General features: G+C 45.3%; 1 protein-coding gene across 1 annotated transcript in view; it reads right to left on the bottom strand.

Moving 5' to 3' along the window:
- Positions 1 to 27,563, bottom strand: part of LOC141111700 (astacin-like metalloendopeptidase) — a 96,308-nt gene that overhangs the window by 41,037 nt on the left and 27,708 nt on the right. The window contains exons 3-7 of the mRNA XM_073603847.1: positions 25,474 to 25,614; positions 15,760 to 15,877; positions 12,134 to 12,312; positions 6,601 to 6,688; positions 1,478 to 1,605 (exon numbers count right to left, since the gene is read on the bottom strand). Of these exons, the coding sequence (XP_073459948.1) occupies positions 1,478 to 1,605; positions 6,601 to 6,688; positions 12,134 to 12,312; positions 15,760 to 15,877; positions 25,474 to 25,614 (654 nt within the window). The remainder of the gene's footprint in view (positions 1 to 1,477; positions 1,606 to 6,600; positions 6,689 to 12,133; positions 12,313 to 15,759; positions 15,878 to 25,473; positions 25,615 to 27,563) is intronic.

The raw sequence follows: 27,563 nt of genomic DNA, 5'->3' as shown, positions 1-27,563 counted from the left end.
AACATCGGCTGGGGTGCCAACACCACTGGATTCCAGGACAGGTAAGTGCCCTAATATTGAAAGTCAGCAGTATGTGTAGCTGCTGACTTTTAATTCTTTGCTGGGGGGGACTCCTCTTTAACTCACTTTCACAGGCACAACAACCACAGATTCAGCTACTGATACCAGCATATAGCACTACCTTCCCTCAGAACAACCTGGCACAGTCCATAGGATATTTCACATGGTTCCCCAGTACACTTAGGCTCATTTCGCACTAGTGGATAACTTTTCAGAGGACAGTGAAAGGAGGTTAGCAGGCATTCAGGAGGCAATACTGCCACCTAATGATGCCTGTTTTTTATTTTTATTTACTAGTTTTTTCTTTTACATTGACTGTGCTGCAACAGCGAGCCAAGCGTTTTGCTCATGGTTGCGGTGTGGCCCCATTTACATACAGTGGAGAGTTTGACAAGTGGTGCCACCTCTCAAACTCTGAATGCAGCTGTAACATCCCTATGTCATTATGTCCCTGCATCAATGGTGGCAGTCTGCCATCTTCTCTGTCAGTGGGGTGAAGTTGTGGGTCAGAGCTGTGCGGTGGGTTATGTGGGGTGCATTGGACTAAAGGGATCTAGTGGGACTCAGATGGAGAACGTGGGGGCAGAAAAGGCTCTCAGTGCTAGTTCAGATGTGCAGGCCTCTCTGAAAAGCCCATCTGCTGTGAATTTTCTTACCACCCCCTCGCTCACCCATGTGAATGGGTCCTAATGGGAGGAGGAGGCTCTTTGGGCGTTCTAAAGAGAAGAGGGCAAGTCTAGGGCTGAGTTGTCCCCCCCATGTACTCACTGTTTAGTCTTCCTTCACAGCATGGCGCCCACCTGGAATGAAGGCTGCTTTTCCTTTTTCCTATGTTGGGTCATGTTATATGTCACATGATAAGAAGAGACAGGAAGAATGTCAGTCTAGCCTTGCTCCCCAGCAGTGCCATGCTGACATAGAGGTACAGTATGTTTTCAGTGGTATTGCAAGGAGAAAAGAGCAGAGTGCTCCCTTCAGAAGCTATCGAGGACTTTGCTCCTTCTGACAGGAGTGACACTGCAGTCTTCCCATCAGTGAGGCACAGGAGAGTGGAATGGCTGAAGCTCCCAGCGTGCCCCCCTACACAGAGCAACACCTGCTCCTGGGGCACATCCCCCTTCTACCCCCCCCCCCCCTTTGTCCAGGCCTTAAACAGGCTCCATGCCCTCCCTATATAGCCTGACGGGTGGGCAGGAACAGCGCCTAGACTAATTGGGAACAGGGTGACGAAAACTTTTAAAGGGAACTAATCTCCCATTAAAAGTATTTGCAAATAATAACATCAGTGATTTTGAATTTGTGTCCTATTATTGCTGCCTAAAACATGTGCAGGGCCTCGTGATGATCAGATAATGAGGAAAACTTGCAGTTTGATGATATTGATTGATGATGATATTTTATTATTGCTGGCTCTCACCACACTGATAAAGACGATTGATCTTCTGAAGGTCCAGAGCACTCAGTCCATACCTCTGCCCTATAGGGACACTAGGATCAGGCTTTGGGACAATGGTTGCCTTCCCAGGAGCATTGCTGAAGGCATATCTACATAAAAAAAAGAAAGAAAAAAAAAACAGAGTGAGATCAATGGTGTCCCTGGGGGGGGGGGCAGAGGGGGCCCTGACCCCCCGACATTATGCTGTGCCCCACCATGTCCCCCCCCCCAATTAAAATTTCAGATACTGAAAAAACAGACTGATTTCTCCCATCCTTAGGACAGGAGAACCAGCCTGTAAATTCAAAGAGATGCCAGACCAGCGCTGTCAATAGCAGGGGCAGGACAGCAAGAGGAGGCTGGGGAACCCCACAGTGGCAGAACACCAGGGCCCGGTGGTAAGACAACCTTTGCAACCCTGATAGTTCTCCCACTGCTTTGGACCCTTATATTTTCTTGGTATGCTGGTGACATGTGAAAGGGCCGTTGTGGGATCATAGTAAAGGGCCCCAGGATATATATATATATATAGATATCTCTCTCTCTCTCTCTCTCTCTCTCTCTCTCTCTCTCTCTCTCTCTCTCTCTCTCTCTCTCTGCATTTTATAGTTGCCCCGCTACTTTTGTCCCTGTCCTCCCATGTGCCCCCCCTAAATATGAAAGCTGGAGACGCCACTGAGTGAGATAAGGTGTCCCTTTTACAATGCATGCAGTGAGTTTAGTCATTGCAACCAAATTAAAACATTATTTGCTATAGGAAAGCCAACCTTTCCTGTAGACCTCCAGCCAAACCTTTTACTGTAGGGTTGGATAGCGTGAAGAAGGGTAAAATTTTGTCTGTTGCTTTTGTCCCCATAGGGTAAATCACCCTTTAATTCCCGTCCCAGAGACAGAAAAGGAAGTGAGTGGAACTTCGCCAGAGTCTCACCACTGAATTTCTCTTGAGGCATCACTAAAAATACTACACCACTTACCTTCCACTTCTGCTAGCCCCTTCCACTCTCAACCTCAGATCTGCACACATGAGCTGTTTATTAACCACTTTAGCTCCAGCAGGTTTACCCCCCTTCACGACCAGGTCATTTTTTGCGTTACTTTAACCGACAATTGCGCGGTCGTGCGACGCTGTACCCAAATAAAATGAATGTCCTTTCTCCCACAAATAGAGCTTCCTTTTGGTGGTATTTGATCACCTCTGTGGTTTTTATTTTTTGCGCTATTAACAAAAAAAGGCCGACAATTTTGAAAAAAAAAAACAACATATTTTTTACTTTCTGTGATGAAACATATTCAGTAAAAAAATGTAAAGAAATCAAATTTCTTCATCAATGTAGACCAATATGTATTCTGCTACATATTTTTGGTAAAAAAATCCCAATAAGCGTATATTGATTGGTTTGCGCAAAAGTTATAGCTTCTACAAAATAGAGGATATATTTTATTTATTTTATTTTTTTATTATATTTTTTCACTAGTAATGGCGGCGATCACCGACTTCTAGTGGGACTGCGATATTGTGGCAGACAAATCAGACACCTAACTTTCACTTTTGACACTTTTTGGAGACCAGTGATACTAATACAGTGATCAGTGCTAAAAAATATGCACTGTCACTGTACTAATGACACATTGGCTGGGAAGGGGTTAACATCAGGAGCGAGGTAACTGTGTGCCTAGGTTGTGCTTACTCACTGTTGGGGAGGTGCTTTGACTAGGGGAAGGCAAAGGTCCGTGTTCCTGTTTAGTAGAAACACAGGATCAATGCCTTTCGTGTTGCAGCGCTTTACAGGTGCTTCGGAAGCGCTGCCCTTTCATTCCAAGGGGCTGGGGCAGAGTAGGCGTGCTGTATACAGCGCGCCTACATTGCCCCAAAGATGCGGCTTGCAGGAATTTTTTTTTACCGTCCCGCAAGCGCACCGCCCCAGTGTGAAAGCACTGTGGAGGCATGAGAGGCGTTTTCCAGGCGCTCTACAGGAGCTATTTTTAGCGCTAAAATGCCTAAAAACTGCCTCAGTGTGAAAGGGGTCTTAGGGATCTATTTATAAACATTTGTTGCACGAATATCAGATGCATTTGTGCAAGCTGAAATAAATGTCACTGTAATTTTTTTCTGTATCATCAGCTCCAGCTATTGGCCGAAATGCGGTATAGTTTACTCACTGAGGTATTTCTGAAAACTATACTGAATTTTGGCCACTAGATGAAGCTGACGATACAGGCAATACTTTCTTAGAAAAATCACATCAGGGTTGGCAACGTCAGTAAATTTGTGGACAGTTTGTAAATATCAATGATTTTTTACAACCTGTCCGTAAATATCAGGGGCTGATAGTCTTGCTGTGTCGACATTTTAAGTGTAAACCAAGCAAATTACTTGTTATGTGTATTGTCGGTGTTTCAAAATCGTGTTTATACTGTACCACTTGAAGACCAAGCCTTTTCTGGCACTTTTTGTTTAAATCAGTTGCTAGAAAATTATTTCTAACCCCCAAACATTATATATTTTTTTTAGCAGAGACGCTAGAGAATAAAATGTCAATTGTGGCAATTTTTTATGTCACACTGTATTTGCACAGCGGTTTTTCAAATGCAATTTTTTTGGAAAAAATACATTTTAACAAATTAAAAAAACAAAAACACAATATATACCCTATTATTTATTTTTTTGTTATGTTATGTTATGGCAAGTAAATAGATACCTAACATGTTACACTTTAAAATTGCGCATGCTTGTATAATGGCGACAAACGACAGTACTTAAAAATCTCCATAGGCGATGCTTTAAATCCCTTTACAGGTTACCTGTTTAGAGTTACAGAGGAGGTCTTGTGCTAGAATTATTGCTCTCACTCTAACATTCACGGCAATACCTCACATGTGTGGTGCGAACACCGTTTACATATGCATGCGTGACTTACATGCGTTCGACTCTGCCCGCGAGCTTGGAGGGAAAGGTGCGCTTTAAATATATTTTTTCTTATTAATTTTATTTGGTTTGACGTGTTGGGTATCTATTTACTCTGTGTAACCTCATCTTTTATATTTTTTCAAAAGGTTACGTAATTTATTGCGTTTTTGTGCCCCTAAAATTAACTTTTAAAGTTTTTGTTTTTTTTTACTGAGATTTTGTGTTTTTTAGACCTTTTCGGTAATATCATGTGACATAAAAAAAAGGGACTACCGCTACTTTAATGCAAATAAATTACTGTGAAATCCTGCCCTTTCTTTTCTCTGAACCTGGTTTTTGGTGTCGGTCTGACAACGCTTCTCAGCCATTATTCTAATGACTGATCCCCAGAGCGTTGTCGGTACCAGGAAGTATTGGTGCATCATCATGCAGTAGGATTCACTCATTGCTTTTGCAGATTGTCTATTGTGAAAGCACCACTCTGGCAATGCTATTGCACTGGTATTCACTGGTATTGTCTATTGTGCATGCTCTGCTCGGACAACATTCATGCACCGGTATTCACTCATCCCGCTTGCAGATTTTCTGTTGCGCATGCTCCACTCTGATAACGCTCATGCACCAGTATTCACTCATTGCTCTTGCAGATTGTCTATTGAACATGCTCTGTTGTGACAATGTGCATGTGCCAGTATTTACTGATCGTTCTGGCACAGGGATCCCCAAACTATGGCTCTTCAGCCGTTGCGGAACTACACATCCCATGAGGCATTGTAAAAATTTCACAGACAACACTAGGCATTATGGGAATTGTAGTTCCTGAATAACTGGAGGGCCATAGTTTGGAGACCCCTGCCTGGCAGATTGTCTTTTGTTCATGTTCTGCTCCGGCAATTCTCATGCACCTATATTCACTCATAGCTCAGGCCGATTGTCTGTTGAGCAAACCCTGCTCTGGCAATGCTCATGCAGTAGGATTCACTCATTGCTCTTGCAGATTGTCTATTGTAAATGCTCAAACCTGATAATGCTCATGCATCAGTATACACTCATTGCTCCTGCAGATTGTCCATTGCACATGTTTTGCTCTGGCAATACTCATGCACCTATATTCACTCATAGCTCATGCAGATTGTCTGTCATGCATGCTCCAATAAGACAACATTAATGAACTGGTATTTACTTATTGTTCTTGCAGATTGTCAATTGCACATGCTCCACTCTGACAACTTCGTGTGCCAATATTCACTTATTGTTTTTGCAGATTGTCTGTTGCGCATGTTTACCTTCCAACTGTCCCGGATTTCGAGGAACTGTCCCTGGTTTGGAACAAAGTCCCACTGTTCCTCGTTCCCCCTTATTTGTCCATCATTCTGATCTGATCTATATAGCTGTATATAAAATGCACTTTTTATCTTTCATAAAGTGTTTCCCAGTGCTAAACCTTTCATCCAATTTCTAAATTGCTCCATTTGTAAACTTCAAAAGCCAATATAAAGGAATAGTAGTGGTAAAAAAAGCACTTGTGGGTGTAACTAATCTTTTTTTTTGTATAATTCTCTTTTAAGGGGGTGTGGCAAGGGGGGGTGTCCTATGTCTACATACAGTGTCCCATCTTGAAAAGTTGGGAGGTGTGCGCATGTTCAACTCCGACAGCGCTCATGCACTGCTATTCGCTCATCGGTTTTGCAGATTGTCTGTTGCGCATGCTCTGCTAATTTTCATGCTGCACTCTGACAGTGCTCATGCCATGGTATTTACCCATTATTCTTGTAGATTGTTTACTGTGTATGTTCCATTAATTCTCATTACCCTTATTCAATTATCACTCTTGCAGACTGTCTATTGTACATGCTCCGCTCTGGCAAGGCTCATACGCTTTTGCTCACTCATCGCTCTTACAGATTCTCTATTACGCAAGCTTTGCTGTGACAATGCTTGTGCGGTCGTATTCGCTCATCGATCTTGCAGATTGTCTATGGTGCATGCTCTGCTTTGACAACCTCATGTGCCAGTATTACTCATCGCTCTTGCAAATTGTGTATTGCCCATGCTCCACTTTGACAGTGCTCATGTTATTCATTCATTACCCAAGAGAGAAATGCATCACAAAAAGTCCAAATCCCTGTCCCAACATTGCTGGAGAGCTGTATGATGAAGGGTTGTACAGAAGGTGTAATTGGTGACTGTGACTTACCTCCCATAGTGCATCACAGAACTGTAATCATACGGCAGGCCCATGTTATTGGTAGCTGGTTGGGTCATCTCAAAGTTGCTTTTGTATACTGTATGGTGTAATGTACAGAAAGTATGTTTAGTATCATTACTGCTTTTTCCATTCAAGGGCTGAATGCAATACTATTCATATATTATACGATATACTGTGACTTGAATAATATATATACCAGTGTTCAAATTCCTGTCTAACCTACATTTTCTCCTTCATGTAGATGTGGACAAGTTGAATCACTCAACATCTTCCAATACCTCTCAGGGATCTTCCATGCAGAATCCCTTCACTAAAGCTGTTAGCTACAACCATCGCCACTTGTCTGTGAAGATGACTAACTCCTTGGATTGTAAATGAATGAGGGAAGAGGAGGAAATTATAAGTATGTAACACACACATACATATATATATATATATATATATATGTATGTGTGTGTGTGTGTATATATATATATATATATATATATATATATATATATATATATATATGGCACTGGTGAGTGATGTAACCCCCTGCCTGCTCTGCCAAAAATAAATCTTCTTTCTTTTGAGACGGCTTAGGCGTTGAATTAAAGCTGTCTTAACAGACACCTAGGCAAGGAGGTGACATGACTAGGGTAGCTCAGATAACCTACTACCATACTCAAACTTGTACTATAACCCTTAAAACTTAAATAATGACACCAAAACAGTGTTGGAGTTAAAATGGCCGGTACAGCCTTTTATTTAAACCAAAACCATAGTTAAATATAAACATTGTAAATACCAGATCAAATAACTGGTTGCAGATCCTAGACGACACCATCTCCCACAACTTTGGATACTGTGGTACCACTAAGTGAGGTTCTATCCCCAGCCACCAAACACTGCCTTGAGGACTCCCTAACTGACCACAGACCCCTACAACCTTAACTACCTGGTCAATCTAGACCAGTGGTTCTCAAACTTCCTAGTGCCATAATCCCTTGATAAAATTTCCCAAGTTGTGGGGACCCCTAACAGTAAAATTATTTTCAGAGCGTGGATTGTCAGCACCCAAGGCAAGACAAGTAATTTGCTCCCCTAACCCACGGACATTTAGCGCTCCCTGAGTTCCTTTCATTTGTACAGTATTAAAACCCCTTATGGTACATTTTAGGATGTACCCCTCTATCTCTATCTTTGTTCTCTTTTCTTTCCCTTTTATCTGTCTCTATCCTAAATTTCTTGTTTTTTTTTTTTCCCCATCCCTCTCTTTAGCCATCTTTCTTGTTCTTTTTCTTATTCTTTCTCTCCCTTTTTCTTTGTTCCTCCCCCTCTTTTCCTCTCCCTTCCATGTATTCTCTGTTTTTTTTCCTTCTCTTACTCCTTGGTGGGGTGAATGGGATGAGTGACAATGCTGCAGGGAGTTCTGATCAGCCAACTTAGCTGCTCTTGATAAAGGTCATCTGCTGATCTGAGAACTGTAGAGGGGACTTTAAATGGCAACTAATTACAGGTAGTGTTACTCACTGTGTCTCCGGCTTCTCTGTGGCTCCGACTTTGTGATGTCTTATAGCAATGACACCTATGCTGAAAATTAAGAGATGGGGTCTCCTCCAGCCCCTCCCACTTAACGTTCCTCACCAGTCAGCTGACTTCTAGTCTCTGCCCCCCAGCCATGCTGTGACCTGAATGAGCGGCTGCGAAATATCCGAATTAACGAAAACCTGTTTCATTAATTTTTCTGAAAATTTGTAAATTCGACTATCCAAAAATTTGTAAATCTGAATATTCGAAAGTTCGTAAATTCAGAAATTCAAAAATCCTAAAATCTGAAATTTTGGAAATTCGAAAATTCAAAGGAACGAAAATCCGAAAATAAGAACAAAAATGTGAAAATCTGAAATAATAACCAACTAATAATAACTTAACTATTACTAACTATATTAAATTATAAGTATTGGAATTTCCTTTCGAATTTGGCTGTTAGTGAACGTAATGAATACGAACTGAAGGGTCTGGTATGGATTTTGAGGGGGACCCCCATGCCATTTTTTTCTTCTCCTCTCTGCGCTGTCCTCTCTCCGCTATCTTCTGCTCTTTTACTGGGTCTTCGCCCTCTGTTCTTCTTCCGATGTTGACTTGACTCAATCTCCCGGTGTAATGCTGGGTCCGCCGTGTGCAATGACTTATATTGGCTTGGGGCGGGGCCACCTGATGACGTCATCAGGAGGACCCGCCTCCTTGTGACGTCATTGTCCCATCATGCCCTGGGTGGTGATGTCATAAGGAGGTGGGGCCTCTGGATGACGTCATCAGGTGGCCCCGCCCCAAGCCAATATGACATGGCAGACACAGCATTACAGCGGGAGATCGTGACGAATCAACATCGGAAGAAGAACAGGGGAGAAGACAGCGGAGAAGGGAGAAGACCCGGCAAAAGAGCTAGAAGACCCAGCAAAAGAGCGAGCAGACAGCGGAGGGAGAAGACCCGGCAGAAGAGGGAGAAGATAGCGCAGAGAGAACAGGCTGCCTTAATAAATTACTTTAAAAATCTGTGTACTGTGTTTATTTTTGACACTTTTTTTTTTTAGTTGAATGGGTAGGGGTACAATGTACCCCATACTCATTTACACAGGGTGGGGGGCCGGGATTTGGGGGCCTGCTTCCTAAAGGGGGCTTCCAGATTCCGATAAGCCCCCACCTGCAGACCCCGACAACCAACGGCCAGGGTTGTCGGGAAGAGGCCCTTGTCCTCATCAACATGGGGACAAGGTGCTTTGGGGTGGGGCCCCCCTGCCCCAAAGCACCCACCCCCCATGTTGAGGGCATGTGGCCTGGTATGGTCCAGGAGGGGGAGGGCGCTTGCTCATCCCCCCCTTATCCTGACTTGCTGGGCTGTGTGCTCGGATAAGGGTTTGGTATGGATTTTGGGGGGGACCCCACGCCATTTTTTTGGGCGTGGGGGTTCCCCTTAAAATCCATACCAGCCCGAAGGGTCTGGTATCGTTGAGGGGGGGAACCCCACGCCAAATTTTTTTTTCATTTTGGCCGGGTTACCCTTCAACATCCTCAGCACACAAGTCGTGATCCGACTTTTGGTGCGACTTCTATTCAAATCAATGGGCTCCCATGGAGAACTATTGATTTTGTATAGAGGCAGAAACGCCTGACGAGGCTTAACACTCTGTTTACAGCGTTAAACCTTGTTTAACAGCTTTTACCAGTGTCTGGTGTTTTTAGGACTGCTCTTGAATGCGATTTTAGGGCGTTCAGACACCAGCCCATAAACTCCACTGCTGATAAAAGCTAAAAAACGTCCATATGTGCATGGACACATAGGATAACATAGAGTTCATGGGCTCCGGTGTGCATGGTGCCTAAGGCTTTGTAAACCATTTTCATTCGTTTTTTTTTTCTTTTTTTAAATGATATTATATCTCTTGCGAGATGTGTCTTCTTAATTTATACAGTAATCTGAGGTTTACTGGTGACACATTTAAAGTCTACATGTTCAATTAGGTTTGGTATCGTATTTCTACATGGATGGTGCTTCCAGGAAAAAAATTACTTTATGATATTGTAGGATTTTACCATCTAGAATTGTTTGTTAAATGTTTATATAAAACTTTTTCATTTTCATAGACCTAGTGATGACATCAGTGAGTCCCTGTGCTTCTCTATGCAATGTAGGCAGCCAGATGCAAGCAGGGTGCTGGCTCCTGGGAAGAGTTATGGAAATATGAAAATGCCTTCACGAGTATGTGTCTAAAAGAGTGGACTTTCCAAGTCAGATAGCATTTGCATGCCTACCGCCCTAGGCAATACCCCCCCATGTGATGCTGAGTCTCCATGATTGAAAGAACTGAAATCCAAGGGGTGGGCCAGGGACAGTCAGGCTGTGGAGAAATAGGGCAAGATCTTTGAGCCCCTGAAAAATGTCTGGGGTTCTCATTGTACTTTCTATACCTGGATTCCAAACTTTGGATTCCCTATGAACCGGTAATGGAAAATGTGTGCCGCTCAGGCCACAAGGGAAAGCAATCCTGTGTCCACCACTGTGAGTGCAGGCTGGGGAAGGAGCTTGTCTCGGCTCCAAACAATGTTGGGCTAAGCATGGATCCCATGAAGCCACACATCAATGCAGAACTGGTACAATATTCGAATGAATGGCAGTCTCCGCCTGGGCTCCTGCCAGGCCACTCCCCCAACGCGTTTCACTCTGCCTGCCCCATGATTAACCACTTCAGCTCCGGAAGGTTTTACCCACTTCCTGACCAGGCCATTTTTTGCGATGTACCAAAATAAAATTGATGTCCTTTTTTTCCCACAAATAGAGCTTTCTTTTGGTGGTCTTTGATCACCTCTGCGGTTTTTATTTTTGTGCTATAAACAAAAAAAAGCACCAATTTTGAATAAAAAACAATATTTCTTACTTTCTGCTATAAAACATACCCAATAAAAAAAAATCTAATTTCTTCATCAGTTTAAGTCAATATGTATGCTACATATTTTTGGTAAAAAAATCCCAATAAGCATTTATTGCTTGATTTGCACAAAAGTTATCGCATTTACAAACTATGGGTTCTATTTATGGCATTTAAATTTTTTTTACTAGTAACGGTGGCGATCTGCGTTTTTTAGCGGGACTGCAACATTGTTGCAGACAAATCTGACCCTAAGTGACACTTTTTGGGGACCAGTGACACCAATACAGTGATCAGTGCTAAAAAAATGCACTGATTCCTGTATAAATGACGCTGGCAGGGAAGGTGTTAACACTAGGGGGTGATCAAGGGGTTAAGTGTGTCCTAGGGAGGGATGTCTAACTGTGGGGGGGAGCGTTACACTGGAGAAAAACAGAGATCATGTTTCAGCCTAGCTAAAATGGAAGATCTCTCTTTTCTTTACTGACAGATCAGCAGCGTGCCTTGTTTACATAGGCACACCGCTGCTCCGTGTCTCCTGTGAATAATCAGTGGGTCGCGGCGGCCATCGCGGCCGCTGGACCCACTAATTGGCTTCTGCCGTGTCCAATGACAGCGGGAGCAGCACTCCAGAGGCACACGCCCCCTGCTCCACGTGCACAAAATCACATATAGGTATGTGATTATGCGCAGACGGGCCGCCCTGCCGCAGTATATGTAAGCTCAGAGGGGCAGAGAGAAATACCTAGGGGGCTGAGACTAACATTCATTCCAACACTAGTTGGTCTGCATTGATGTGCGTCTTCATGGGATCAATCCTTTGGATTCCCTAGCTAAGGGATACCCTGCTTGTGCTAAGAGCTGCCTCACCAGAGCCATTGTGCCCCATAGGAATGAGAGAGGCCTTCCTCAACCACAGATTAATGTTGAGTCTAATCCAGTGCCTCAGTCATTGACGTTTTTAATGCTGTCTGTGTCCCCTCTAGGATGAATAGTGAAATGTCTTCAACATCACAGAACAAGTCCAGGAAAACATCAGGTTAACATGACATCACAAGTCCAAGAAAACATCCGGTTAACATGACATCATTGTAAGGTAGGTTGGAATTTACCATCTGGAATGTTTGCCCATTCCATGTAGACGTAGGTATCCCGGTCACTCCTGGTGTGCTCGTGGACAAAGCCCAGGACATGATTGAGCTCATGCTGTACAATCCCTTTCAACACGCAGCCGGGGTTCAATAGTGAGAGAACTTGAGATCCTCCGATTCTCCCCAGGTAGGACCAACATCTGAGGAGGCACTTGTATCATGAGTGGTCTGTCATTCTGGTAGCTACACATAGAAAAAAATTCTAGAAAGAAAATCACATCTCGGAAAAGCAACACAGAGGAGGCAGATTATAAGAATGGATCCCGGGAGAATCGGTTCAGAGGGTTATGAGTAAATTTACTATCAGTCCTGAGATTTATAAATTTCCTCCATCTAGAGGTGAGAAATAGGAATGTTCTGTGTGCTCCCTGGGAGTGATTATTATTAGGTTACTAAATTTTCAAAATGAAATCCAAGACCACCCTACTGACCGACCACACCCACAAACCCACATCCCTTTGTAGCCACACTCAAAAAATCACTCCTCCTAGCATCTGAACATGCCCTAAAACAATTGGTCACAGACTTTTGGAAAAAAAACAACACTGAGCAGAAGAGTGGGGGGGTCTTAAAGGGGTGTGGTTACATAAAACTTAGTCTATTCTGCTGTTGGCCAGTATGTAACTCGCAGGCTGCAGGGGTCAGGAGTCTGTAATGCCGCGTACACATGACCGGTTTTTCCATCAGAATAAACTCTGACTGTGTTTCTGATGGAGTTCTGCTGAAACGGACTTGCCTACACACGATCACACCAAAATCCGATCGTTTAGAACGTAATGACGTACAACGGGACTAGAAAAAGGAAGTTCAATAGCCAGTAGTCAATAGCTGCTCTTGCGTCGTTTTTGGTCCGTCGGAATAGCATACAGACGAGCGGTTTTCCTGATAGGAATTGATTCCGTCGGAAAGATTTAAAACATGTTCTATTTCTAGGTCCGTCAGAATTTTCTAAAGCAAAAGTCCGATGAAGCCCACACACGATCGGAATATCCAATGGAATGATTCCATCGGACCTTTTCTGCCAGAAAGTCCGATCTTGTGTGTACGCTGCATAAGGCACTGAGTACAAGGGTCAGGAAGGCTTGGCACAGAGTGCAGGGATCATAAGTACATAGAACACAGAGTGCAGGGGTCAGGAGTGTGTAAGGCACTGAGTACAAAGGTCATTAAGGCATGGCACAGAGTGCAGGGATCATAAGTACATAGAACACAGAGTGCAGGGGTCAGGATTGTTTAACCAGTTAAGGACCAGCCACCGCAGTTATACTGCGGCAGGTTGGCTCCCCTGGGTGAATGGCCGTAGCTGTACGGCGGCCGCTTTAAGAGCTCTAGGGGGCGCGCGCACGCCGGCGGCGCAATGATGGTGCCAATGTGCATGCCCAGCGGCCGCGATGTCCTCCAGGCACCCGCGGTCGCTTCTGAGAGAGGCAAAACAGAGATCTGTCAATGTAAACAGACAGATCTCCGTTCTGTCAAGAGAGAGGATACAGACATGCTGATTATGAACAGCGATCGGTCTCCTCCTCCAGGCAGTCCCATCCCCCCCACAGTTAGAAGCACTCCCTAGGACACATATTTAACCCAATGATCGCCCCCTACTGTTAACCCCTTCCCTGCCAATGACATTTATACAGTAATCAGTGGCTATTTTTAGCTCTGATCGCTGTATAAATGTCATTGGTCCCAAAAAAGTGTCAAAAGTGTCCGATCTGTCTGCCGCAATGTCGCAGTTCCGCTAAAAATCGCAGATCACCGCTATTACTAGTAAAAAAAAAAGAATAATAAAAATGCCATAAATCTATCCCCTATTTTGTAGACACTATAACTTTTGCACAAACCAATCAATATACGCATTTTGCTATTTTGTTTAACCAAAAATATGTAGAAGAATATATATCGGCCTAAACTGAGGAAGAAATTGTTTTTTTACAAAAAACTTTTTTGGGAATATTTATTATAGCAAAAAGTTACAAATTTTTTTTTTTTTTTTTTTCAAAATTGTCGCTCTTTTTTTGTTTATAGCACAAAAAATAAAAACTGCAGAGGTGGTCAAATATCACCAAAAGAAAGCTCTATTTGTGTGAAAAAAAGGACATCAATTTTATTTGGGTACAGGGTCGCATGCCCACGCAATTGTCAGTTAAAGTAACACAGTGCCATATCGCAAAAAATGGCCTGGTCATTAAGGGGGTAAATCCTTCGGGGGATGAAGTGGTTAAAAACTGTTAAGATAAGACATCAGCCCCACTGGAAATAAATGTTTATTAGTCAACTGAGCCAAAGACTCTAATTGTGAGAATGAGCAGTATTGCACAACCGTTGTGTGCCCAGCGGTGCAGTCACAGGGTCTTCGCTAGCACTGGGCACCAACATCTCTTGTTTATTGCCTCGAGTCCTGATCTCATTACCACCCAACTGTTTTTTTATTTAGGCATATATATTTTTCTTTCAGCTATAATACATATCCCCAAAAATAAATTAGAAAAAAATAATTTCTTCATCAATTTAGGCCAACATGTATTCTTCTACATATATTTAGTAAAAAAAAAAAAATAATCGCAATATGCATATATTGATTGGTTTGTGCAAAAGATATAGCGTCTACAAACTACGGGATAGATTTATGGACTTTTAATTTTTTTAAACTAGTAATGGCGGTGATCAGTCGGGACTACTGTGACATTGCGGCAGACAAATCTGACCCTAAGTGACACTTTTTGGGAACCAGTGACACCAATACAGTGATCAGTGCTAAGAAAATGCACTGATTACTGTATAAATGGCACTGGCAGGGAAGGGGTTAACATCAGGGGCGATCAAGAGGTTAAATGTGGTCCCTGTTGGTGCTTTCTTACTGTTTAGGGGAAGGGCTGACAGGAACAACACAGAGATCGCTGTTCCTAATCAATAGGAACAGCAGATCTCTATGTTGTCCCCTGTCAGAACGGGGATCTGCCTTGTTTACATAGGCAGATCCCTGTTCTGCCTCTGTGTGAAGCGATCGCGGGTGGCCAGCGGGCATCGGCTCCTCCTTCGTGCGGCTGCCGCACGCATGCCTCCGGCGGTGCACACGCCCACACTATCTATTGCATGAAACAACGTACAGGTACGTTGTTTTGCGGAGTAGAGCCGCCCTGTCGCAGTATATATGCGGTGGGCAATCTTTAACTGCTTGCTGCCCGCCCACCGTCAAATGATGACGGGGCGGTGCGACTCTCGTTCTAGGACGGCGTCCCAGAATGGTCGCTGTTGCGCGCCCGCAGGGGGCATTTGATGGGCGCTGGTGAGGCTGCATTGATGGGCGCTGGTAGGCTGCATTTGATGGGCGCTTCAATAAAAAGGTGGGGTATACATGGGCAGGGCAAAGGGGGTGGAGCCAGGGGGGGCGGCAAAATGATGTTTCGCCTAGGGTGTCAAAAATCCTTGCACCAGTCCTGAATGTAAAGGTGTCTTTTATTGTAGGGTGGGGGGTAAAAGCTGTGTGCCACAGACAAAATTCACTCTTGATAAACTCTGTAATGGGACAATGTGATTGGTAGTTATTCCTTTACTCCCTTCTGGAAGTACAGCATATACTACACACTTACCCATCTACTGATTGGATCTGGATATAATCAGTCTCTGTTTTACGCTCCACAAACCGAATGCAGGTTAGAGAGGTATACTCCTGAATGGCAGAATAGATGATTGCAGAATCAGTGGATGCTAAAAGGAAAACAAAATACGCTAAATCTAGGTTTTAAATTTGTTTGTAGCTTTAGTAAAGGATTGTGGTTGGAAGTCTAGCCTATAGTATGCACTAGAAGTACCACAATCTAATACATATGGTATTAATTAATTAAACAAAGCTATAAGATTCAAGAATAATTACTCTCAAAAAAGTCATTTGATATTATCTGCAGCCTTTTTCTCAATTTGATGAGCTCTGCCCTTTATTATCTCCTAATCTCCACTATCTCGTCAGTGTGAGATGTCCTAAAGGTATAAAGTCACTCTCACTAATTAAAGTGTATGTAAAATCCGAACTTATTTTCTTAACTTTTAATAAATTAGAGTTAAAACTCTGTCCAGACACTGGTAGATTCTCATCAGCACATTTGATGACTTGACAAATCAAGTCGAAGGTATTTAAAAAAACATTTGCTTTTAACATGAGTGAATGAACTTTCCCGAATGAGAGCCACATTCACTGATAAATAGTCATTCATGTGAGAAAAAATATCCATTCTGCTCCTTTAAATTTTTACTGCGGTTGAAAATGAACATCAATTTGACCACACTAATGATTAGAAAATTAAACAAAATTCTATGTGTGTGTGTCGCTTACCCCCGAAATGGCCTACTGATTTGCTGTAGACACCTTTCCCAGATTAGTGCGACAGCAGCCAGGCACACAGCAACAATCACTCTTCTGGTTCAATGAACAGTCTAGGGATTGCCTCAGTTTGATATGAATAACTTGGACATCAGATGTGTCCCATTCCAGGCAAGCAATAGTTTGGATGCCCAAGGTATAGCAGCTGCAACAGTCACCAGGATTAGGGATGAGCTTCAAGCTAGAGTCAAACCCATGTTCGACATAAACATCGCCTGTTCGGTTGTTCGTCGAATTGCGAACGTTATGGGCCATTCGCGCCAAATTCGAGTGGCATGTCACGGCCCATAATTCACTGCGGCATCGCAGTGCATTGCTGGCTGATGATTGGCCAGGCATGCACTATGAACCGCATGCTTGACCAATCACAGCTCCGTCAGTACAGAGAGCCGTAATTGGCCAAAGCCAGGGTGGCTTTGGCCAATTATGGCTCAGGGGGTTTAGTACACGCCCCACGCGATATATGGCGGCCTCGTGTAGTGTGTTGCGGCAGCGGAGAGAAATAGACAGAGAGACAGTGTCATTTGATTTAACTTAGATAGAGTAGGCAGGCGAGTCAGCTGCACTTACAGTGTATTGTGTATATATATGCATCCTAGGTGTTGTGTGTGTGTGTGTATATATATATATATATATATATATATATATATATATATATATATATATATATATATATATATTCACTGTATTCAGTTTAGCTAGATCCGTTCCTGTTATTCTCTTCCTAATATACTGACAGGCAGGCAGGTGTTTTTACAGTATTTACAGTATTTACAGTTAGTGTACTGTGTCCTCTGCACAGTGTGCACCTAAAGCTACCTGAAGACAATTGCTGGTGTTCTTCTGATCCTATTAATTCCACAGGCAGGCAGCTGCAGTATTTACAGTTAGTGTACTGTGTCCTCTGCACAGTGTGCACCTAAAGCTACCTAAAGACAATTGCTGGTGTTCTTCTGATCCTATTAATACCACAGGTAGGCAGCTGCAGTATTTACAGTTAGTGTACTGTGTCCTCTGCACAGTGTGCACCTAAAGCTACCTGAAGACAATTGCTGGTGTTCTTCTGATCCTATTAATACCACAGGCAGGCAGCTGCAGTATTTACAGTCAGTGTACTGTGTCCTCTGCACAGTGTGCACCTAAAGCTACCTGAAGACAATTGCTGGTGTTCTTCTGATCCTATTAATACCACAGGCAGGCAGCTGCAGTATTTACAGTTAGTGTACTGTGTCCTCTGCACAGTGTGCACCTAAAGCTACCTGAAGACAATTGCTGGTGTTCTGATCCTATTAATACCACAGGCAGGAAGCTGCAGTATTTACAGTTAGTGTACTGTGTTCTCTGCACAGTGTGCACCTAAAGCTACCTGAAGACAATTGCTGGAGTTCTGATCCTATTAATACCACAGGCAGGCAGCTGCAGTATTTACAGTTAGTGTACTGTGTCCCCTGCACAGTGTGCACCTAAAGCTACCTGAAGACAATTGCTGGTGTTCTGGTCCTATTAATACCACAGGCAGGCAGCTGCAGTATTTACAGTTAGTGTACTGTGTCCCCTGCACAGTGTGCCCATAAAGCTACCTGAAGACAATTGCTGGTGTTCTGATCCTATTAATACCACAGGCAGGCAGCTGCAGTATTTACAGTTAGTGTACTGTGTCCTCTGCACAGTGTGCACCTAAAGCTACCTAAAGGCAATTGCTGGTGTTCTTCTGATCCTATTAATACAACAGGCAGGCAGCTGCAGTATGTACAGTTAGTATACTTTGTCCTCTGCACAGTGTGCACCTAAAGCTACCTGAAGACAATTGCTGGTGTTCTCATACTAATAATACTACAGGCAGGCAGTTGATTCTGCTAGCTGCATTATAATCAGTATATATATTCATCCCAGCTTTGTGCAGCTACATCTCACTGCAGGCCATTAGTATGTCTGGAAGGTCAACAAGGAGAGGTAGACAGTCACAAGCCAATAAAAGAGGGCAAGCAGGCTCTGTGTCTAGAGGCAACAATGCTGGTCGTGGACACAGTGCATCTTCATCAGCACGTGGCTGTGGGACACGCTTGTCCTTTTTTTCGGCAGCTGGCTGTGTTGAGCCACAACATGCGGAAGACTTGGTAGAGTGGATGATCAAGCTGTCCTCATCCTCTCTCGCCCAGGCTCAGGGTACTTTGTCTGGCAAAGCAGCTGCCAACGCGGCCTCTTTACATGGCTTAATGGCATCAGTCACTCCTTCCCTAGCACCACCATGTCCTCCTGAGGAGTCCCCCGAACTGTTTGACCACAGTGTTGGATACATGCTCCAGGAGGATGCCCAGCGTTTTAAAGGCTCCGATGTTGGTACCCAGCTAGAGGAAGGCAGTAACGTGAGCCCGGACAGAGGGGGTGCCCAAGAAGGACAGCAATCTGGCAGTCATGTTCCCCCAGCTGCAGCATACTGCCAGGTTTGCTCCAGTGATGAGAAGGGAGGGGATGATGAGGTCACTGACTCCACGTGGGTGCCTGGGAGGAGGAGGCACATCTCTAACGAAGCAGGATGCCCTCCAGGGGCCAGCTTAAGGGCAGAACATCGACTGCATCACACAGCAGAGCTCCGCATGTGCAGGGTGCTGCTGTCTCTGCGCGTTATTCCAAAAGTTCTTTGGTGTGGGCCTTTTTTGAGACGAGTGCATCAGATCGCACTATTTGCAACATATGTCTCAAGCATATCTCGCGTGGCCAAAACATCACCCGCTTGGGCACCACATGCTTGACCAGACCCACACCAAAGAACAAAGAGGACCTCTCCTTGCTCCTCATCAGCTGGGATCTTCAACCCCACTATACCTTCAGTCCTCTCTGAAACCTGCACTGAGAGGAATGAAGGTGTAGAATTAGGTGTGTCACAGCCAAGTACTTGCGGGCAATCTGCTATCGGTACACCGACGTCAGATTGTACCAGGCAATTTCCCTGCCCCAGCTGCTGCACCGCCGAAAGAAGTTCGCTCCCAGCCATCCACATGAACAGCGGTTGAATGCTAGCTTGGCTAAATTTCTAGCACTTCAACTGCTGCCTTTTCAGTTGGTAGACTCTGCCCCCTTCCGTGAGTTTGTGGAATGTGCGGTTCCTCAGTGGCAGGTTCCCAAACACCCCTTTTTCTCATGGAAGGCGATTCCGGCTCTCTACCGGCATGTGGGAGGCAATGTCTAGGCCTCGCTGGACAGGGCGGTCAGTGGTAAGGTGCATATTACCGCTGACTCATGGTCCAGCAGACAGGGACGTTACCTATCTTTCACGGCGCATTGGGTGACTCTGCTGTCAGCTGGGAAGGATGCAGGACAAATTGCAGTAGTGTTGGAGGTTGTTCCGCCACCATGCCTCCAAAATGCTACTACTGGTGATTCTGATACACCTTTCTCCTGCACCCCCTCCTTTTCTTCTTCCTCCATGGCCTCTACCTGTGCTTTGTCCTCCGAACCAGTGGTGCTCCGTAGGTGTTCAAGGGGCAACACAAGTACGCAGGCAAAAAGATGCCATGCGGTGCTTGAGCTGGTGTGCTTGGGGGACAGGAGCCACACTGGGGCAGAGATTCTGTCAGCTCTGCAGGGGCAGGCTCAGAGGTGGTTGACACCACGCCAGCTTAAGCCAGGAATGGTGGTTTGCGACAATGGCACCAACCTCCTCTCCGCCCTCCGACAGGGACAACTGACCCATGTGCCTTGTTTGGCTCACGTCCTTAACTTGGTGGTGCAGCGGTTCTTGGGCAGGTACCCGGGCTTGCAGGATGTCCTGAGGCAGGCCAGGAAAGTCTGTGTGCATTTCCGCTGGTCATATAATGCCAGTGCTCGGCTGGCTGACCTCCAAAAGGAATTTAACCTGCCCAAGAACCGCCTAATCTGTGACATGCCCACCAGGTGGAACGCCACGTTGGCCATACTGCAGCGGCTGCACACGCAGCAGAGGGCCATCAATGAGTACCTGTGCATCTATGGCACCAGGACAGGGTCCCAGGACCTTTGTTTTTTTTCCCCAAGCCAGTGGGCTATGATCAGGGATGCATGCACTGTCCTGTCACCATTTGAGGAGGCCACGAGGATGGTGAGCAGTGACAGTGCATGCATCAGTGACACTGTCCCTCTTGTCCACCTGTTGGAGCACACGCTGCGTGGAATAATGGACAGGGCACTTGAGGCAGAACAGAGGCAGGAAGAGGAGGACTTCCTTACCTCTCAAGGCCCCCTTTATCCAGACAGTGTTCCTGCGTGCCCGCCGATCACACAGGAAGAGGAGGAGGAGGATTGTGTCAGCATGGAGGTGGAGCCTAGCACTCAGCATCAGCAGCAGTCTTCAAGGGATCATTTACAGTCCCAAGAAACCCATGGACTTGTACGTGGCTGGGAGGAGGTGGCTGCGGATCATGTCGTCCTTAGTGACCCAGAGGACTCCGGACCGAATGCCTCAGCAAACCTACGCTGCATGGCCTCCCTGATCCTGCAAAGCCTGCGGAATGATCCTCGTATTCGTGGTTTCAAGTAGAGGGATCATTACTGGCTGGCAACCCTCCTTGATCCACGTTACAAGGGTAAGGTTGCGGACCTTATCTTGCCGTCGCAGAGGGAGCAGAGGACGAAACATCTTCGGGAGACCTTGCAGAAAGGTCTGTGCAACGCGTTCCCAGAGACTGGGAGGTTACAAACTCCTGTTCCTGGACAACGTGTTGCTGAGACTTCGGTCAGTCAAAGAAGGAGCGGTGGAGAAGGTGGCCATCTGACCGATGCATTCAGACAATTTTTTAGTCCGCAGCCCCAAGGTATGATCAGTTCCAGCAACCATCGCCAGCGTCTGTTTTACATGGTGCAGGAATACCTAGGGGCAAGATCAGACTTGGACACCTTTCCCACTGAAAATCCTCTGGGTTACTGGGTCTTGAGGATGGATCACCGGCCAGAGTTTGCACAGTATGCAATTGAGCTACTGGCCTGTCCTGCATCCAGCGTTCTTTCGGAACGCACATTCAGTGCTGATGGAGGCTTTGTAACCGATCACAGGGTGCGCCTGTCCACCGACTCGGTCGATCAACTGACCTTCATAAAAATGAATCAGTCTTGGATCACCACCAGCTACCAAGCACCTGATGCTGATGTAACTGAATATTTTTTTTGGAAATGTCAGATCCCTTCAAGACTGGCTATGCTGATGATGAGTGACTATCCTGTTATGCTGAGTGACTATCCTCTTCCTCCTCAATGATCATGCTGATAGCTTGTAAGAACATTTTTGGTTCTGGGCACCGCCACCAGTTGCTAAGGCCCAATTTTTCAGCCCCTGTTTAACAGGGGCGTGTAATTACAATTTTTGATGCAATACTTTGCAGCAGGGCTCATTCCTGCGCTCCAACTAGAGTATCTGTGAGGGGTTTCAGTGTTGTGGGACCAGCACCAGTGCCTAAGGCCCAATTTTTCAGCCCCTGTTTAACAGGGGCATGTAATTACAATTTTTGATGCAATAATTTGCAGGAGGGTTCGTTGCTGAGCTCAACTACAGTATCTGTGAGGGGTTGCAGTGTTGTGGCACCAGCTCCAGTACCTAAGGCCCAATTTTTCAACCCCTGTTAAACAGGGGTGTGTAATTACAATTTTTGATGCAATACTTTGCAGCAGGGCTCATTCCTGTGCTCCAACTAGAGTATCTGTGAGGGCTTGCAGTGTTGTGGCACCAGTGCCTAAGGCCCAATTTTTCTGCCCCTGTTCAACAGGGACATGTAATTACAATTCTTGATCTAATATTTCACAGCAGGGCCCATTCCTGCGCCCACCAAGAGTAACTGTGAGGGCTTACAGTGTTGTGGCAACACCACCACCACCTCCACCACCAAAGGCCCAATTTTTCTGCCCCTGTTCAACAGGTGCATGTAATTACAATTCTTGATATAATATTTCACAGCAGGGCCCTTACCAGCGCCCACCAAGAGTAACTGTGAGGACTTACAGTGTTGTGGCACCAGCACCACCACCAAAGGCCCAATTTTTCTACCACTGCTCAACAATGGCATGTAATTACAATTCTTGATCTAATATTTTACAGCAGGGCCCGTTCCTGCACCTACCAAGAGTAACTGTGAGGGCTTATAGTGTTGTGGCAACACCAACACCTAAGGCCCAAATTTCTGCAGAGTATATAGGGCAGGCCCCTACTTTCAAACATCCAACTTACAAACGACTCCTACTTGCAAACGGAAGGAAACAACAGAAAGTGTAATGAAAGTGTAATGAAAACGTGTATCCTCTCCACTGATGCTTTATCACCAATCTTTGTTTCACTAAAAACCCCAAATTTTCAAAAAACATTTGTCATTGGAACAGAAAGTGAGGTGAAATCTTCTGAAGTGGTGCACAGACAGCAAAACAAATGCTACAGGGGAGATAACCCTTCCCTATGTTTTCCAAAAAGCTTAAAAATAGATTTTTTGGCTGGAGCTACACTTTAAAAATGTACCAGTTCAAAATTACAAACAGATTCTACTTAACAACAAACCTACAGTCCCTGTCTTGTTTGCACCACCTGTATACTGCTGTTCAGAGTATATAGGGCCTGGGGGCCCCACGCCTTTCTTTTTTTAACTTGGATGCGGGGTTCCCGTTAATATCCATACAAGACCCAAAGGGCCTGGTAATGGACTTGGGGGGGGGATACCCATGCCGTTTGTCTCACTGATTTTCATCTATATTGCCGGGACCCGACATTAAAGCCGCAAGCAGTTTTGAATGACTTTTATTCCTTTAAAAATGTAATTTTGTGCAGGGACTGTTCTAAGCATGGAAAACACGCGCCACTTTACAGGCATACTATAGACACCCCCCAGGTACGATATTTAAAGGAATATTTCACTTTTTTTTTTTTTCACTTTAAGCATCATTAAAATCACTGCTCCCAAAAAAACGGCCGTTTTCAAAACTTTTTTTTGCATTGATACATGTCCCCTGGGGCAGGACCGGGGTCCCCAAACCCTTTTTAGGACAATAACTTGCATATTAGCCTTTAAAATTAGCACTTTTGATTTTGAACGTTTCACACGGCCCCGCCCCCCCTAGCCTCTGCCCCCCCCCCCCCCCAATACATACCTGAGCCTCCTCTTGATTCAGCAATGTCCACGAGAGCCTTGGCTCTTCAGGGACTTGCACTCCTGATTGGCTTTTGGCAGCAGCAGGAGCCATTGGCTTCCGCTGCTGTCAATCACAGCCAGTAAGCCAATCAGGAATCAGATGGAGCGGGGCCGTGTGAATGGACACACAGAGTCACAGCTCAGGAGTGTGCCTGCTTGGGTGCCCCCAGAGCAAGCTGCATGCTCTGGGGGCTCCTGGCAGGAGGGAGAGACCAGGAGCGCCGGCGTGGAGGAGGATCTGGGCTGCTACGTAATGTATGTAAGCCCTCACCATGAACTGATCTTATTTGTCCTATTTTGGTCTGTTTATTATACCATTAGAAGCATTTTGTTAAATCTGTTTGATAAGTCAAAAAAAAGTTGATCTTGTCAGGAATTCAAAACTGTCCTGTGTCCTTTGCACACTCCCTGTGTTAAGCCTAGTACCTACAGAGCGACATTGGCCAGTTCAATAAAAAAGGGCGACATTCGGCCCGTGTGTACGGCAGCCGGTCCGACAGAAGCCAGCTTCTGTCGGACGAGCATGCTGGAAATCTAGCGGCCGACCGGCTCCCGATCAGTGCTCTCAATGGCTGAGAGCACTGACCGGAGTTTTCTGGGGGGGTCCCCCTGTCAGAACACAAAAGAACAGCAGGGGAGATTGCTGTACTAACATTTGATCGTTGGTACAGCAGCTCCATCTGGAGATGTCAGTTTTGTTTATTAAAAAAACCTAGTAGTATGTACCAGGCTATATTCCAATGAGCCATCCTAGTTCCTTTCTTGTTCTGCATAATGATTAGCCTTTAGAGTATGCAATAGGAGTGGTTGGATATAGTCCAGTAAAGCCGTGAAAATTCCTCCTTGCAGTGGGGCTGCATCCTCACAGCGATGGTTAAAGGGGTTGTAAACCCTCCTGTTTTTTCACCTTATTGCATCCTATGCATTAAGGTGAAAAAACACCTGGCAGTGACCGGCCCCCCAGCCCCCCCATTTTACTTATCTGAGCCCTGGAATATCACACTCCGGAGACGCGATCTTCCTTTGCCCAGGGTTCTCAGCTCTTGATTGGATAGATTGACAGCATCGCAGCCATTGGCTCCCGCTGCTGTCAATCAAATCCAATGACACGGGTGACGGGGGGCGGGGCTGAGTCTGGCATTCGTGTCTATGGACACAAATGCTGGACCCGGGAGCGTGCCCGCAAGGGAGAGCGCTTCTCCTAGGGGGTTATCTGATCTGGGGAGGAGCCGCGAGAGCCACCGGGGGACCCCAGAAGAGGATGTTCGGGGCCACTCTGTGCAAAACGAGCTGCACAGTGGAGGTAAGTATGACATGTTTGTTATTTAAAAAAAACAAAAAACGAGTCTATGCAATCACTTTAGCTGTTCATTTAGGTCTGTAGACATGCAAAACCTTACTTACCTGTTCGGTTGCTGCTCCTCATTGCTAGACTAGTCCTTATAGCATCTTCCTCCCTATCCTCTAAGGTTCTGATGTCATTTCATCAGAAATTGGACCTGCATTGGATTAGATAACCTTGAGGGACAGTTCACCATTGACCCATGGGGGAGCGATGAATCGGGTAAGCAAAATGTTTTTACTTTCCCCCTAGACCTAAACAAGTAGTCAACCCTTGTATTGCAGGCGCAGCCCCACAGCGGGGGGGGGGGGGTTACTTTTCTTATTTCCTGGAGTTGTGTTTTAACTTTTTATAGTCCTAAAAACCTCTTCATGTGTTCTGTTATCTTCTATAGATTTTACAAGGTGGTAATATTTTATAGTTTGTGCTGAAGGTAACTTACTGTAGTCCACAGACAGGGTGTAGGGAACAGTTACAATTCCAGAGCTGGATTTTGGCCAGAAGCACGTCTGTCCTGGACAAGTCAGAGCACTGCGTCCAAGTTTTACAGCGATATCTCCATGATTGATCAGTTTCTTACTACCTGCAGGGTAAAGATATCTCAATAAATATATATATGTAAGTATTGGGACGCCTCCCTTTACACTCACATGAACTTTAACGGCATCCCAGTCTTAGTCTGTAGGGTTCAATATTGAGTTGGCCCACCCTTTGCAGCTATAACAGCTTCAACTCTTCTGGGAAGGCTGTCCACAAGGTTTAGGAGTGTGTCTATGGGAATGTTTGATCATTCTTCCAGAAGCACATTTGTGAGGTCAGGCACTGATGTGGATTAGAAGGCCTGGCTCGCAGTCTCCGCTCTAATTTATCCCAAAGGTGTTCTATCGGGTTGAGGTCAGGACTCTGTGCAGGCCAGTCAAGTTCCTCCACCCCAAACTCGCTCATCCATGTCTTTATGGACCTTGCTTTGTGCACTGGTGCTCAGTCATGTTGGAACAAGAAGGGGCCATCCCCAAACTGTTACTACAAAGTTGGGAGCATGAAATTGTCCAAAATGTCTTGGTATGCTGAGTGTTCAATTCACTGGAACTAAGGATCCAAACCCAACCCCTGAAAACCACTTCCACACCATAATCCCCCCTCCATCAATTGGTTTGGACCAGTGCACAAAGCAAAGTCCATAAAGATGGATCCTTTTCACACCATAATGCTGCGCATGCAAGTCCACGGACATCTAAATGTATGTCAATGGACATCGGCACGTGTTCAAACGCAACTAAAATGGATAGAAAAATACATGCATCTTCCATACATTTTAGCGCAAGTGAGTGTGAATTGGCCTTTAGACCTCCTGTTCTGTAAATGTGCAAAGGGTTTTTTTTCCTGCTGTGAAGCTCTATGTACTGAGTGTCAGAAACGCTACAATTCTACTGATTGCAAAGAGAAGTCTAAAAACTATTAACCACTTAAAGCGGAGTGCTACCCAAAAGTGACACTTCTGCTCATTTGTCGTCCCCCCCCCCCCCCCCCCTCCGATGCTACATTTGACACCTTTCGAGGAGGAGGGGGGAGCGAAAACCTGTATAAGACAGGTATCCTCTCCCCACTTCCGGGAGACCGGGCCGCGGCGAATTACGTTGTCTCATCAGATTTGGCAACCCGTCAGAATTTGTAATGGAAGTGACGTTCTGTCGCCGCCATCTTGCTACACCCCGCACTCCTCCACAGTAAGGATACACCAAGAAGGGGGAAAGCGGACATCTTGTTACACTTACCGGAGTTTTGCATTTTACACTTATTTTTAACAGTAAACAGAGCATATATGGTGAAATACAGTATTTAGAAATACATTGGACTGTTTACATGTTGAGTTATAAAAGCAGCTGTGTTCTGTCAGATTAGCAAACCTGTGAGATCAGCAGGTTTGCAGCTGCTTTTAAAATTCAACTTCTAAACAATCCGTCGAATTTCTAAATACTGTATTTCACCTTATAAGCTACGTTTATTGTTAAAAATAAGTGTGAAATGCAAAACTCCGGTGGGTGTAACAAGATGTCCGCTTGCCCCCTTCTCGGTATATCCTTACTGTGGAGGAGTGCGGGGTGTAGCAAGATGGCGGCAACGGAACGTCACTTCCGTTACATATTCTGACGGGTCACCTAATCTGATGAAACACCTACAGCGGCTCGGCTCCCTCATCCTCCCTCCACCTTCCACCACCTCTGGGCCAGTAGGAGAGCGCAGCAGTGCCTCGCACATGCGTAGTAGGGACCCGGCGTATGCTGTAATGCAGAACAATGGCGGCAGCAGCACCTGACAGCTGAAGGGAACATCAGCTGCGGTGGCGACATTGCTGGACTCCATGACTCCTATTATTTAAAGTCAGCAGCTGCAGTATGTGTAGCTGCTCGCTTTTAATGTTTGCAGAGGTGGGCGAACCTCCTTTTTAAGCCCTGGAAGGTTTACTTCCCTTCATGACCAGAGCATTCTTTGCAATTCGGCACTGCGTCGCTTTGGCTGACAATTGCGCGG

Source organism: Aquarana catesbeiana, linkage group LG11 (genome assembly GCF_042186555.1).
Source record: "Aquarana catesbeiana isolate 2022-GZ linkage group LG11, ASM4218655v1, whole genome shotgun sequence".
Lineage (NCBI taxonomy): Eukaryota > Metazoa > Chordata > Amphibia > Anura > Ranidae > Aquarana > Aquarana catesbeiana.
The sequence above is the reverse complement of the archived record's forward strand: the minus strand, read 5'-3'. Positions and strand labels throughout refer to the sequence as shown.